This window comes from Pseudophryne corroboree, chromosome 7 (genome assembly GCF_028390025.1).
Source record: "Pseudophryne corroboree isolate aPseCor3 chromosome 7, aPseCor3.hap2, whole genome shotgun sequence".
Lineage (NCBI taxonomy): Eukaryota > Metazoa > Chordata > Amphibia > Anura > Myobatrachidae > Pseudophryne > Pseudophryne corroboree.
In genome coordinates this window covers 494,447,390-494,463,443 of record NC_086450.1, presented here as the reverse complement: position 1 = coordinate 494,463,443, position 16,054 = coordinate 494,447,390, and the positions used below count along the sequence as shown (strand labels likewise).

Sequence of the window (16,054 nt, the reverse complement as noted above, 5' to 3'; positions counted from 1 at the left end):
ACCATATAAGAAATGTACGCATAAGGTCAACATTTATTGAGCAAGGACTTTACAAAGACGGGTAAAATTCACAGCGCACTGCGGAGGTAATACAAAGGACATCAATTCAGAACAGCAAGAATCCATAGGATACATTTCATATTAAAAAAAAACAAAACTGGAAACTAATAATGTGCACATCACAGCTAATATGGCCGCTCGCGCCTGTCCTGCCGGTGGTCACCCCTGAAATAGAAACAATACGGGGTCACACTTACTCCACTGTAGTCTCACATTGGTCTCAGAAACACTATTGTACACATTTCACTACAACCCACCTGGAATCCATTTTGCCTGGTCCAAAGCCACCACGATCACCACCGCGGTCACCACCTCTTCCACCCCGGAACCCTCCTCTGTCACCACCTCTTCCTCTGAAGCCACCTCGATCAAAGCCACCTCGTCCTCCGCCCCTTCTGTCATCACCAAAACCCCCACCTGAGATATTGCGGCAAGGTTCAGTAAAGTAATCTATGGAACGATCACTGCATATTAAGAGGTTAAAAGGAATCCTCACCCATGTTGGCACCACCTGGCCCTCCGGGCCCATCAGGCTTCGGAGCCTTGCACTGGTTGCACTCGTTTCGCCATGAGAAATTCATGTTCTCACAAGTCCTGCAGTAAAGGAACCAGAACAGGGAAGGTGAGAACGCCCAGCAAGGGAGAATACTCCACTTAGAATCCCCCAGCAACTGGGACTTACGGGTTTGGACACTTCCAGTCCCCAGCTCTCTGCTGTCCTCCACCTCCACTGGGGTAGCCGCCGCTGCTGCTGCCGCCGCCACCACCACCACCACTAGCTCCACGGCTACTTCCTCCAGTAGGGCTGCCACCGCCAAATCCACCACGTGATATGGGGCCTTTCAGACAAAGAAACTAATAAGCGAGTGTACAAAGTGCCCAAGCATGGTTCTTACAGAGCACTACAGCATTCCCAGGAACCACAAGACCAAATACACTGAAGACCCTACACACTCCTGCACTGCCTTTTGTAACACTCCTATGACACCAGTGATCCCTGGCACACTACTACCAGAGCAGAAAATAATCCCACATTGTGCAGGGGAAATTTACATACGGTTTTACAGTTAAGGGCACAATGTTGAGTTTTCCTGTAAAATGTTTAGGAGTCTGACCATCACCCACCTCCCCAGCCAATGCCATTAGCACTCCCGACCACCACCCACGTGGCTTACCACCACCATTACCCACCTCCCCGCCCTCTACCTCTGCCATTAGCACCACCGCCACGGCTTGTGAAGTCAGCCCTCCGTGTCGCAAAGGAGACCTTTATTGGGTTACCGGAGAACTCTTTCCCTAAAAGAAAAATAAAAGCACAAGTTAGTAACCGTCCAGTTGATGGCTGCATTTATACAATCACACAGAACATGTACCAACATATAGGGGGGCTTAGTAACTGCAAAGAACATAGGGGCAGATGTATTAACCTGGAGAAGGCATAAGGAAGTGATAAACCAGTGATATGTGCAAGGTGATAAAGGCACCAGCCAATCAGCTCCAATATGTAAATTAACAGTTAGGAACTGATTGGCCGGTGCCTTTATCACCTTGCACATATCACTGGTTTATCACTTCCTTATGCCTTCTCCAGGTTACTATATCTGCCCCATAGTATCAATACACTAAATCACTGCACCTCAAAATTCACTACCAGCATAGTTTTAAGGATATCCATCGCTTGATCACGTGACTTGATTTAGTCATCTGTGCTAAACATGGATATCCTTAAAATCTGGACTGTTAATGTGCCTTGAGAAGAGTTTAAGCACTGCGGTAAATAGCCACAGGACATAGCTACAACTAGGTAGTAAACAGAATCTGAAAGCACTCCTACAATGAATGCTGCAGGTGTCTACGCATGGGCCATCCATATACACAAGCTGACCTATTTAGTGCTGCTCATCTCAAACTGCGGCAGTGACCACTCAGCACCGATGGTGGGGAAACGCATCAAGATCCACAGGCAGCAGGACATTCTAAGCAGCCAACCAAGTGCAGAGGAAGAGTCCTCTCCTGCGGTAACCATTACAGCTACTATGGTCTTGAGGCTCTATTGGAAGGGGTCGGGCATTATAAGCAGGACATGAGGCCAGAGCATGTAGGGAGGTCTAATAGGCAGATCATTGGGTGTGTTGAGCATATAAATGGCAAATGTAGTGTTCAGATGGGCATTCTGTGGGCATGTAGAGAGCTCTGGTGGCACATCTGTTGGACAGATGGCAAATGAGGGCTGATGGGCATATAAATAGCATGTATCGTCCCCCTCTTCACTCGCGCATAACCATGTTCAGCCCCACATAACTGAAGCCAAGGATGGCAGGTAAGCACTATTCTCTGCTTTTAACCATTTTGCAGATACTCTCAGTAGGAAAATTTTGGCCACGAACAAAGACTAACGTGCTATAATCTGAGCAAGTTTGGAAACCACTAGCACAGAAGATAGCTGCACCTTGCCACTAAATAACTGCAGAGAAGATGCCACACCTAGCCACAAAACCACATGGAAGAGAGCTGCATCTAGGCACTAAATAACCGCACAGGAACTAGCTGCATCTAGGCACAGTGAGGAGAACCCACCATCAAACCAATCAATTGCAGCCTTAGCAGATGGAGGGTCATCGAAGGACACGGTAGCTTCTCCCTTTAGCTTGCCAGTCTCCCGGTCTGTGTACAGGTTGATCATTGGCTGCCCAGTCTTTTTGTTAGTCTGTTGGAGTAAATATATTGTTAGATTCAGAGCAAACCTCAGACTGCCCAGAGGGAAGAGCATGCTTTACAGTCCTCATTCCCACTGTCGAAGTCAAAAATATTATACAGAAAACATACAAACTCCACACATTACGAGTCTCGTGTGCGATAAATGGTAGCATACGCAGCGATAAATGGTAGCATACGCATTCACACAGACAAGCCACAAGTATATATTCACATATTTCATACCACACAAATTAAACATGTCAAGCACTAGTCATTATAATGTGTTAAATTATATAATGGAGTATAACATCATGTATAAGTATTATTGGAACAGAAGATAAACATGTCATGCTTGGTGTCAAAATAATCAGAGGAATGTGTGGATTAATTTGATACCTGTGATTAGGTTGTAGCACATTGCAATGAATAGTTATGATTGAATGTAGGAACATGAAGCCACAATTCTAATGACAAAGAACATTCCAAAGAAAGCATGTGTGGGCAGGAACCATTGGCCAACTCCTATGTCTGATTCAAGGCTGGACGTTGCTTGCATATGAACTGACCAATGACATCATGAATGAGAAAGTTACCTCCCCATGACCAATAACAGAAGACTCAGTCCCAAACCTGTACTCCCACAATATACACAGTGTATAAGCGATTCCAGTCACAAGTTCTGTTTGCTGGTGTTGAGGCAGATTCATAGATGGAGCGGAAGGTGCATTGAGCAAATAGGGTGAAGTATTGCTGGCTGTAATGTATTCTTTTGTATCTATCTGCTTCTTGAGTAATTGTAACCATGTTTAAATTCATCGATACACTGTTTAGCAATCATGTGCTACAGAGTAAAGCACAATGTGCAATAAGCTGTTCTTCGCTCACTACTTGTGGCACACGCTAGATCAGCTGAGATTACTAGACCTGTATACTTCTAACTACAGCCACACAGCCAAGAGAACATGCACACTGACCTTAATGATTCCAATCTGCTTGAAGTAGTCTGCAACAGACTCCACTGTGACACTTTCGCCCAGGCCTTGGACAAAGATTGTGTTGTTGTCTGAGTTGTCCTGCTCAGCTGTAACAGAAAACCAGTGCATTAGTGACCGGGAACACCACACTGGGTCTTAAGTGACCAGGACCACAAGGACAGATGTACCAAGCCTTAGAAATTGACACAGTGGAGAGGGACAAACTACCAACCAATCTGCTCCTTCTTGTAACATTGCAGTTAGGACTGAATTGGCTGGTACTTTATCTCTCTCCACGGCTTATTACATCACTTCCTGGGTCTTAGTGACCGGAAACAGGAGCCAGCATACACTTGTTAACACTTACCCATGTCTGGTCTGGGAGGTCCACCTTCACGGGGTCCTTGGAGAAGAACAGAAGACAGCCATATCAGACGTGTGAAACACCGTAATACACACAACCCTCCATATATATATACACACACACAAACACCTGAGTTCATTGTCACTACTCGGTACTCAGAGCCTGGCCAACAGACTTTAGTCCCGTCTGTGTTCCTAATTACCAGCCTGCCGACGGGCACGAAATAAGCCATTCCCAGCAGCACACCAACCTTTACATTTAGGCAACCATACCAAGTGTTGTACCCTACTACACACTATGACCACACAATGTGACATTTGTAATGATATATTCCATGAACGTACTGGTGTCTATTACACACTGTCTAGCCTGATATGCACACAGTAGAACCACGTCAGGGTTTGAATGACACTTGTATTTGTGAAGTTCCGGAACCATTGTTTTTTTTTTTTTTTTAGCACATCAAAAACCAGTTTTTAAAGGTAATCTATCTACCCAGTGATAATTTTAGCACCACACGTAGTCATTTTTTTTGTTTGCCATATAAACCTTTTAATAGCCATGGATTTGGTCAGACATTACTACGTCATCTTACACCTGTCAGGAGGACTGTTTTTTTTTTACCAGTTTGAGCTTTGAGTGCCACCAACACATGCATTTACCAATTCCTCCTGCCCAAATATTAACCAAGAGTCCCCAGCGGCTTACAGCAATTGTATTGTAATATGTATTTACTTGACCAACACAAAGGAGACTGAACGTAAAAATAAAAAGTGCACGGGCACCGACAGTGGAATGACGCTCTCCGGCACATCCAAAACACAGGACCCCCTTCCACCTCCCCATCCTGGGTATGAATGACCGCAAAGAAAATGAACAGTACAAGAATTTGTGTTGGAGATTTGCAACTCTTCACTTACCAAGGAATTTACCGAATGTTCCCCGCTCACCACCGCTGAGAAGACAATTAGGAGAAATTGAAGGGTTTGTTTTGAGACTCCCACGGCTACAGAAGATCTTATTCCGTGATACACAAAGTGTCTAGGTGCGCAAGTTACTCTTACTAATACACTGGCTGTCTTGTTGCTACATGAAGCCTTTGTTTCACTTTCAGCCACTTTGCGGCGTACGTTAAAAGGACACTCGTTACACGTTAGCGTCTTGCCTCCTATAGACTAATTAACCACATTTATCTCACAGCAGTGCAGGTACCTGTTTCTATGAGAGATTGCATTTCTGGCATTTGTGAGCAAAGGTTTACGTGTAATTGTGAGCAGTGTAACCAAGCACCATAGCATAAGACGAGTGCCTGATGCACATTGGTAGGTCTGTATAACGCTAAGCTTATGGCTAGATTGTGCGGATAAAGCTAGTGTGAAAGCTGACGACACCTTGAAAACCTGTAGCACATAAAATGCAGAATTTGTTAACACAAAGCAGAACACAGCATACATGATTGGTCAGTTTTATTCCTATCCCAGCGGCAGCCTCCCCCATACTCACCTCGCCCCCGCTCGCCCACCTACCTCCCCCCCCCAATTGTAATACACAATGCAGTATACACACCGTCACACAGACACCTATAGCCTCGGCAGTTTTGGATGGACAGACCCCTTTTATAGACGTTTAAATTATTGTCACATTTATCAAAACCAAGTTATTTCCTAATACAACTATTAATTCAGACAATGTCAGACTCTTCGTTTGGAGAACATCTTACACCTTTGACCATTAACTGCATAAAGCATTGTAACCGTTACACATACCAGAATATAACTTGCATATATACACCTAGTACCGGATATTACAGAGACCTATGTATTGTACACATCTGATTTCCGTACTCGTGTCGTACAGCTGTTTATTGCTTGCGTCACCTTGTCACCTGTTTACGTGGTAACCATGTTTCTCTTCCACTGATTGGAAGGCTTTGTGTTGTACACCATAATCAGACCATTACTGTACCCCACATCCTGCCTATAGGTCCCGCTGACCCGGGAGCTGATTGTTTTTACACACAGAACCTTCGTTGCAGACCTCTAGAACGCTAGACACCCCATCCTGTTACAGGTACAACGTGACACCACTTTCCTCTCTGTTGAGGCATCAGTATGCGGCCACTGTAAGTGGAAGGCTGGTGGATTTTACGGTCCCATACCTCCGGGGACGCTCGCTGCAGCTAGTCACACTCATACGTCCTCACACACCACGCAAAGTCAGACACCTACCCCATGGTGCCCCTCGTTCCACGCGTTCCTCTCCCGCCTCTGTCAAAGCCTCCGCGGCCACCGAACGATCCACGTCCCCTGCCCCGACCGTCTGGCCCACCATAGCTGCCCTGATCAGAGCCACCATAGCCGCCTCCGCCGCCTATGGAGGGAGAGTCCTGATTGTAGCTGCCGGCTAAGGGAAAAACAAAGGAGGCAACATTTTCCACCTGGTCTTGACCTGAAAAGAACATAAGACAAGAACATACAGTATAACGTGAAGACGAGACGACCTACCGCCTCCGCTGCTGCTGCTGTACTGGGACTGCTGCTGGCCGTAACCGCCCTGAGGAGCGCTGTAGCTGGACTGCTGACCATAGGAGCTTGGCTGAGAACCACCATAACCGCCCTGGCTCTGCTGCCCGCCGAAGCTGGACTGGCTTCCGTAGCTGCTCTGCTGGCTGCCGTAGCTGCCGCTGCTCTGCTGTCCGTAGCCGCTGCCCTGTTGGTCTGACTGGTAGGAAGAGGGCTGAGAGCTGCTGCTGTAGCTGGCAAACAAAGAGACCAATTAGGAAGCCACCCAAATGCCAGAGGCACATCAAACAGAACTAATAAGCAATATTACTAAGAGGGCGTAGCAACCCACCTTCCGGTGTTGCTGCTGGCTGGAGGCTGCTGGCTGTAGCTGGAATACGATGACTGGGATGACTGCTGCCCTCCGCTGTAAGGGGCTTGTGAGCTGCTGTAGTTACTGGAGCCGTAGCTCTGAGGTGCAGACTGGGAGCTGTATCCAGCTGTGTAAAACAGAGACCATCAGTAGCTGCACTGAGGCAGACAATAAGTGTCCGCAGTACCACCCATCTACTTACAGCTCTGCTCCTGTCCATAGGATGACCCGTAGCCTCCACTCTGGCCATAGGAAGAGGAGCCCGCAGACTGGCCATAGCCACTGTAGCCACTGCCCTGCTGCCCATAGGACTGGCTGCCCTGCTGGGAAAAGCTCTGTGCGGGCTGGGAGGGGTACGTCCCATACCTAAAGGCAGAGCATCAACAGGGAAAGGTCAAGGGGTGAGGAACGTCTGAAACATATGCCCACCCCTCTATACAGACATACACCCTGCTATACAGACATAACTAACGCTATAAGGACACACACATGCCTCCTTCCCCTGCAGACACGTGCACCCTCACAGGCAGACATACACCCCCCCCAGCATGCAGACACGTGAACTACCACCCCCCTGCAGGCAGACACAGGCACACCACCTCCCCCTGCAGGCAGACATGTGCATCCTCACAGACAACATGCCTGTCCCTGCAGGCAGAAGCTCAGGAGCACCGTCCCCCCTCAGACACACGCACGGCACCTCCCCCTGCAGGCAGGCAAAGGCACCCCACAGGCAGAAACATCGCAGGCAGACAGGCACCCCACCTCCCCCTTACAGGCAGACACAGGCACTCCCCCTCCCCCCTCGCAGGCAGACACCGGCACACCACCCCCCCCTCGCAGGCAGACACAGGCACCCCCCTCGCAGGCAACCACCTCCCCCTCGCAGGCAGACACAGGCACACACCTTGCAGGCAGACACAGGCACACCACCTCCCCCTCGCAGGCAGACACCCCCCCTCCCTTTTCCCATACGGACACTCCCCCTATAGACACATAGATGGTAAGTACCCTTGGCTGGCTTGCTGTGTGTAATCTGTAAGAAATAAGACACATTAGGTGTATAACCAGCAGGCAGGTCACGGTGTATAATACATAGTGTTGCGTTGCAGTTCCTGTGAGCCGCTGTACACATACAGGGGAGCCGAGCTCTGGTGTTACCAGGGCAGACTGGGAGACAATAAGGGAAGGGGGGGGGGGGGGGTGTACAATAACTGGCGACAGACTTCCGGTACACCCATCATGATGTATTGCCCCAACGGAAGGTGGATTTATATACCCCATCATATAGTACCCCTGGATAAGAGGAATTATTACATACCCCATGATACATTACTCTGGGGCAGGAGGGAGGGTTACATACCCCATGATAGGAGGGAGAATTGCATACCCCATGATTTATTACCCCAGGGCAGGAGGGAGGATCACATACCCCATTATGTATTACCCCCAGGGCAGGAGGAGGGAGGATTACATACCCCGTAATGTATTACTCTGGGGGGGCAGAAGGGAGGATTATATACCCCATGATGCATTACTCCGGGGTAGGATTACATACCCCATGATGTATTACCCCGGGGCAGGAGGGAGGATTACATACCCCATGACGTATTACCCCGGTGCAGGAGGGAGGATTACATACACCATGACGTATTACCCCGGGGCAGGAGGGAGGATTACATACCCCATGACGTATTACCCCGGGGCAGGAGGGAGGATTACATACCCCATGACGTATTACCCCGGGGCAGGAGGGAGGATTACATACCCCATGACGTATTACCCCGGGGCAGGAGGGAGGATTACATACCCCATGACGTATTACCCCGGGGCAGGAGGGAGGATTACATACCCCATGACGTATTACCCCGGGGCAGGAGGGAGGATTACATACCCCATGATGTATTACCCCCAGGGCAGGAGGGAGGATTACATACCCCATGATGTATTACCCCCAGGGCAGGAGGGAGGATTACATACCCCATGATGTATTACCCCCAGGGCAGGAGGGAGGATTACATACCCCATGATGCATTACCCCCAGGGCAGGAGGGAGGATTACATACCCCATGATGCATTACCCCGGGGCAGGAGAGGATTACATACCCCATGATGTATTACCCCGGGGAAGGAGGGAGGATTACATACCCCATGTTGTATTACCCCCAGGGCAGGAGGGAGGATTACATACCCCATGATGTATTACCCCCAGGGCAGGAGGGAGGATTACATACCCCATGATGCATTACCCCGGGGCAGGAGAGGATTACATACCCCATGATGTATTACCCCGGGGCAGGAGGGAGGATTACATTCCCCATGATGTATTACCCCGGGGCAGGAGGGGGGAATACATTCCCCATTACGTATTACTCCGGGGCAGGAGGGAGGATTACATTCCCCATTACGTATTACTCCGGGGCAGGAGGGAGGATTACATACCCCATGATGTATTACCCCGGGGCAGGAGAGAGTATTACATACCCCATGATGTATTACTCCGGGGCAGGAGGGAGGATTACAAACCCCATTATGTATTACACCAGGGCAGGAGGGAGGATTACATACCCCATGATGTATTACCCCCAGGGCAGGAGGGAGGATTACATACCCCATGATGTATTACCCCCAGGGCAGGAGGGAGGATTACATACCCCATGATGTATTACCCCCAGGGCAGGAGGGAGGATTACATACCCCATGATGTATTACCCCGGGGCAGGAGAGAGGATTACATACCCCATGATGTATTACCCCGGGGCAGGAGGGAGGATTACATTCCCCATGATGTACTACCCCGGGGCAGGAGGGAGGATTACATACCCCATGATGTATTACCCCGGGGCAGGAGAGAGGATTACATACCCCATGATGTATTACCCCGGGGCAGGAGGGAGGATTACATTCCCCATGATGTACTACCCCGGGGCAGGAGGGAGGATTACATTCCCCATGATGTATTACCCCGGGGCAGGAGGGGGGAATACATTCCCCATTATGTATTACTCCGGGGCAGGAGGGAGGATTACATTCCCCATGATGTATTACTCCGGGGCAGGAGGGAGGATTACATACCCCATGATGTATTACCCCGGGGCAGGAGAGAGTATTACATACCCCATGATGTATTACTCCGGGGCAGGAGGGAGGATTACAAACCCCATTATGTATTACACCGGGGCAGGAGGGAGGATTACAAACCCCATTATGTATTACACCGGGGCAGGAGGGAGGATTACATACCCCATGATGTATTACTCCGGGGCAGGAGGGAGGATTACATACCCCATGATGTATTACCCCGGGGCAGGAGGGAGGATTACATACCCCATGATGTATTACCCCGGGGCAGGAGGGAGGATTACATACCCCATGATGTATTACCCCGGGGCAGGAGGGAGGATTACATACCCCATGATGTATTACCCCGGGGCAGGAGGGAGGATTACAAACCCCATTATGTATTACACCGGGGCAGGAGGGAGGATTACAAACCCCATGATGTATTACACCGGGGCAGGAGGGAGGATTACATACCCCATGATGTATTACCCCGGGGCAGGAGGGAGGATTATATACCCCATGATTTATTACCCCGGGGCAGGAGGGAGGATTACATAACCCATGAGTCAGAGATTGGAGCAGAATATATAACAAATGCCCGTGGCAACACTAAACCCCTGGGGCCCCATAGCTACCCAGTCACAGCCACACTGGGGCACCCTCCATACACTCCGCGAAATGGCGCCGCCCTGCTCCACAAAATGGCCGCCGTGTCGCAATGCGCCGAGAGGACAAAGGAACGATTCGCCACGGGCCATCCCCGGACCGGGCACCGTACATACGGAGCGATAGCGGCCGCTCAGAGCCCCGCACCCCGCCAGTCTTACCGTTGGCTGCCATATTGTCCCGATCCCTGTGACACAGACTCCGGGTCCCTCACTGTCCGCACTGCACTGACCGGGGCGTGGCCACCGCAGCCTGCTATATACACTCGGGACGTACCATCCTGCCGGCGGGGCGGGGGGGGAAAGCGGCGGCTGTGTGTGGTACTGAGGCAGGCTGGGCGTGGTCACACGCTGCATGTGAGGAGGGGGTGTTAGTTACCGGCGCTGCTGCTGCTGCATAGCCCGGCATCATCATCAGTGTACTCACACTCAGCGCTGGGGGTGTTACCACATGGTACAGTCCCACAGCCTATACAACTGTATGGGGCATAGTAATTATCTATACATATCTATAGCTATAAGTGATAATATATATATGTATATTATAATATTTGTTATTACACACAGTGTTGTGTCAGCAGAATCCTCCTTCCCTACAGTATCCCACGCTGGGTGTCCTTTCCTGGCTAGTACAATGGCTTCCTGGCAGCCATCTTGTCCATTGTCCAACCAGCCCACATTATCCAGTGCAATAATTATAATTATAATCAATCTAACCATCTGAATAACCACTAACACACAACTTTTTTATTTTATTTTTACTTAGATTGCTACAATGTCCCCCTTTATGACCCCACTTCAGAGCAGCATGGCTAAAGTAATCTCTCAGATGAAAGGATATTGGAATCTGAGGCAGTGTGTGCCAGTTTCCTGTTACCTTGTGCCCGTCCCTTGGGCCCTTACTGACGTTCCCTGCGCGGGAAGCCCTGCCCCCGCCCGGTACATTTCCTATATATATATATTTATGCTGTGCTGCTGGTCAGTGCCTTGCAGTAATGTGGACAGACATGATGTGAATGAGGAACACAGACGGCCTGTAGGATAGACACGTTTGTCGTGTTACTTATGGGGCGCCTGGTTATGCACCAGGTGTGAGATGTCCTAGTGCCGAGTCCCCCCCCCCCCCCCGTCACCTCTATCCGGCTGCATCGCATCACCCTGGTTCTGCGGTATGGAACGGTTCCAGCGACAGCCGTGGTGCGCGCATGCGGGATGTCGTACAAACATGCAGTTAGAAACTTGTGACTGGAAATGCCCCTATTGTACGCTATGCCAATGTTTTAGCAGATTAGCGATTACCGCCAACTGTACGCTAGTCACACTCGTCAATATCCTTGTACGTAGAAGGGACCGTAGAAGACTGCTGCGATCCCTCTAGTCCTACCAGCAGCCGCACACTCCATAGGTTTCTATGGGGGATGCAATGCTGCCCGATTTACCAATATCCGCAATGTGATGCATTCCTCATATTGGTCCCCGCACCTACCGCCATCTTGGTAGCCCATTGTAGCCTATGGGCTATAGCACAGGTTCTCAAACTCGGTCCTCAGGACCCCACACAGTGCATGTTTTGCAGTTAACCCAGCAGGTGCACAGGTGTATTAATTACTCAGTAACACATTTTAAATGGTTCACAGGTGGAGCTCATTATTTCAATTGTGATTCTGAGAGGAGACCTGCAAAACATGCACTGTGTGGGGTCCTGAGGACCGAGTTTGAGAACCTGTGGGCTATAGAATGCACTTGCGGCTGGCAGAGGGTTTCCCTGGAAACCTCCCCGGGAGTGGCCTCTGTGCTTGTGCAGTCGAGCAGGATACGCGTGCGCAGCGTCCCCGGGAGCCGCCACCGCACATCGCAAGAGCCCCTGCTTGCGCACAATAATACATTCGGGGGATAGGATTGCCTATTGCAACGTGATCCTGGGTAAGATCCCACTCGGATCGCATTCTGTCTATAATCCTTGATAAATGGACACCAGAGTCTGGCTGAGCAGACATCGGTGATGATAAGATACTGGGATCTACATAGTAGCATCTTTGATCACTGTGTGTGTCCTGCACTGGAGCTGTTATTGCTGTGCGAGGCCGCAGCCTGTGTTCACACCCTTTGTGTACGGTAACACATGTAAGTGACGTTGTAGGGGAACAATGGCTGCCGCGGGTGGAGCGGTCCCAGTCATTGTACTCAGGAAGTGGCTGCAGTCTGTGACTCCCCTTCCCAGCATGATATCACAGCTGATACTGACACTGGAAGCCTACGCAAAGCTGGGAGTCCCTAAAACTACGTCACATTTACATTGGAGATTCCTTGGGCCTCCCTAAGTGCTGCCTGTATAGGAGGGGTGGGGAACCTTTTTCCTACCGAGGGCCATTTGGATATTTATAAAATCCTTCGGGGGCCATACAAAAATTCTCAACTTAAAAAATGACCCTGCCCCCCAGTAGGTCTGCCCCTTAGAGGTACTGTGTGTGCGCGCCGGAGGCGCGCGTGCCAAAAAATGGGTGTGGCCAGTTAAAATGGGACGTGATACACATATGCCCCCAATAGTGCGGTGCCAGATCCACAATTGCCCCCACAGTGCCAGGTATACAGATGCCCCCACAGTGCCAGGTATACAGATGCCCCTCACAGTGCCAGGTATACAAATGCCCCTCACATTGCCAGGTATACAAATGCCCCTCACAGTGCCAGGTATACAAATGCCCCTCACAGTGCCAGGTATACAGATGTCCCCACAGTGCCAGGTATACAAATGCCCCTCACAGTGCCAGGTATACAAATGCCCCTCACAGTGCCAGGTATACAGATGCCCCCACAGTGCCAGGTATACAGATGCCCCCACAGTGCCAGGTATATAAATGCCCCTCACAGTGCCAGGTATACAGATGTCCCCACAGTGCCAGGTATACAGATGCCCCCACAGTGCCAGGTATACAGATGTCCCCACAGTGCCAGGTATACAGATGCCCCCACAGTGCCAGGTATACAGATGCCCCCACAGTGCCAGGTATACAGATGCCCCTCATAGTGCCAGGTATAGAGATGTCCCCACAGTGCCAGGTATACAGATGCCCCCCACAGTGCCAGGTATACAGATGCCCCCCACAGTGCCAGGTATACAGATGTCCCCACAGTGCCAGGTATACAAATGCCCCCACAGTGCCAGGTATACAGATGCCCCCACAGTGCCAGGTATATAAATGCCCCTCACAGTGCCAGGTATACAGATGTCCCCACAGTGCCAGGTATACAGATGTCCCCACAGTGCCAGGTATACAGATGCCCCCACAGTGCCAGGTATACAGATGTCCCCACAGTGCCAGGTATACAGATGCCCTCACAGTGCCAGGTATACAGATGCCCCCCACAGTGCCAGGTATACAGATGCCCCCCACAGTGCCAGGTATACAGATGTCCCCACAGTGCCAGGTATACAAATGCCCCCACAGTGCCAGGTATACAGATGCCCCCACAGTGCCAGGTATATAAATGCCCCTCACAGTGCCAGGTATACAGATGTCCCCACAGTGCCAGGTATACAGATGCCCCCACAGTGCCAGGTATACAGATGTCCCCACAGTGCCAGGTATACAGATGCCCTCACAGTGCCAGGTATACAAATGCCCCTACAGTGCCAGGTATACAGATGCCCCCCACAGTGCCAGGTATACAGATGCCCCCCACAGTGCCAGGTATACAGATGCCCTGCCCTGCCCCACCCCCCTCCCACTGTGCTGCTTACCGTGCTGCTTTCGGCGGGACACGGAGGAGAGCGCGGCTATGTTGGGCGGCGGCGGCATGTAGGACTTGAAACCAGCCGCCGGTTCGAGAGCCAATCAGAGCTCGCGGACCGGCAGCCGCGGCTTCTGATTGGCTGCCGGTCTGCGAGCTCTGATTGGCTCACGAACCGGCGGCTGGTTTCAAGTCATACACGCCGCCGCTCCCACCCGACAGCCGCGCTCTCCTCCCTGTTCTGACAGCTGAGACACACTGCCGCCGGACTGAGCGGCAGCGTGTTTCACTGACACAAGCTGGTGGGCCGGACCAAACGGTTTCGCGGGCCTTATACGGCCCGCGGCCGGAGGTTCCCCACCCCTGCTGTATAGGATACGGGACTCATTTCTGAAGCACGATTGGTTTTAGTCCGGTACTTTTAAAGGATGTATTTTGCGCCTTCCTGTTGCACTTTGGTGGATAAGCTCATGTTTAAGCGCACTTTGGGGGTTATTCCGGTTCGTTAACAAACCAGAACAGCACCCTAATGGGCAAAACCATGTGCACTGCAGGGGGGGCAGATGTAACATGTGTAGAGAGAGTTAGATTTGGGTGGGTTATATTCAGTGTCGGACTGGGGCATGAGGGCCCACCGGGAGAATGCAGTTATAGGGTCACATACTTAGGGGTGTGGCTAGCCTAAAAAAGGGGTGTGGCCAGCCTCCACAGAGGCTTAAATTACTCAATAGTTTTGTGTAGTGTAATGCAACATATCTACCATGTATAATACAAGTGCACAGTCTGGAACCTGATCCCTAGAGGAAGGAGTGGGCCCTCAGGCAGTGGGGCCCACCGGTGGTTTCCCCGGTACCCCTGTGGGCCAGTCCGACCCTGGTTATATTGTTTCTGTGCAGGGTAAATACTTGCTGCTTTATTTTTACACTGCAATTTAGATTTCAGTTTGAACACACCCCACCCAAATCTAACTCTCTCTGCACATGTTACATCTGCCCCACGTGCAGTGCACAGGACTTTGCTCCAATTTGGAGTTAGTTAGGACATATGTCTCTCGTTAATGCTTTGCGTGCCAGCAGCAGTTGGATGCAACATTTAAAGTGTATTTATAGGGTAGGTGGGGGGCCCAGATCTACTAAATGGCTGCCCCCCCCCCCCCCCAATATGACATCACGCCATATTGGGGGCGTGCCATTTGCTGGGGTCGGACACATCCGCATAAATTGCAACTCTGTGTGCGTGCGCTAACTGGACGGAAGGGAAAAATCGTCAGTTAAGTGATTAATGGTGTGAGACTATGGGTCCGATTCAGACCTGAAGGCTGCTGTGCGTTTTTGCAGCAGTCTGCGATCAGACAGCCGCTGCCCATAGAGAGGGAAAACCCGCCCAGTGCAAGTGTGCGAATGCATGTGTACGCCGTGCGAAAATTCCGCCAGACGCCGGCCAGCTGCAAATTCGTTCGCAAGTCACTCACCATCTAATGTTTTTACCAGTGTGTGCTGTCTGTGTGTAGCCCGGGACTTACTCCTACAGTGCGATACAAACAGGCCGGAGCTGACGTCACACACCCGCCCTGAAAACGCTTGGGCACGCCTGCGTTTTTCCTGACACTCCCAGAAAACGGTCAG

At 50.7% G+C, this 16,054-nt stretch overlaps 1 protein-coding gene across 3 annotated transcripts; it reads right to left on the bottom strand.

Moving 5' to 3' along the window:
• Positions 1–15: 15 nt before the first annotated feature.
• On the bottom strand, positions 16–10,946 carry FUS (FUS RNA binding protein). 3 transcript variants are annotated; one of them, XM_063935185.1, is made up of 15 exons: positions 10,860–10,946; positions 7,981–8,005; positions 7,172–7,335; positions 6,949–7,096; positions 6,600–6,850; positions 6,324–6,498; positions 5,016–5,050; positions 4,099–4,134; positions 3,732–3,838; positions 2,638–2,767; positions 1,252–1,356; positions 743–899; positions 557–654; positions 318–477; positions 16–225 (listed from the first exon to the last, which is right to left on the bottom strand). In XM_063935185.1, the coding sequence occupies exons 1-15, from the start codon at positions 10,870–10,872 to the stop codon at positions 186–188; spliced, it is 1,644 nt and encodes a 547-aa protein (XP_063791255.1). In that variant the 5' UTR covers positions 10,873–10,946; the 3' UTR covers positions 16–185. The 3 variants fall into 3 exon arrangements, with proteins under 3 accessions (XP_063791255.1, XP_063791257.1, XP_063791256.1); XM_063935187.1 differs by having other exon boundaries at positions 1,267–1,356; positions 10,860–10,945; XM_063935186.1 differs by having other exon boundaries at positions 6,600–6,844; positions 10,860–10,945.
• Positions 10,947–16,054: the final 5,108 nt, after the last annotated feature.

What these genes read in the sequence shown, in the direction of transcription:
- FUS (XM_063935185.1), bottom strand. An exon ending in AACATTCGGTAAATTCCTTG is followed by an intron (nt 4,135 to 5,015) that starts GTAAGTGAAGAG and finishes TTCTTCTCCAAG; the next exon opens with GACCCCGTGAAGGTGGACCT. An exon ending in CAGAGGTAGAGGGCGGGGAG is followed by an intron (nt 900 to 1,251) that starts GTGGGTAATGGT and finishes TTTGTCTGAAAG; the next exon opens with GCCCCATATCACGTGGTGGA.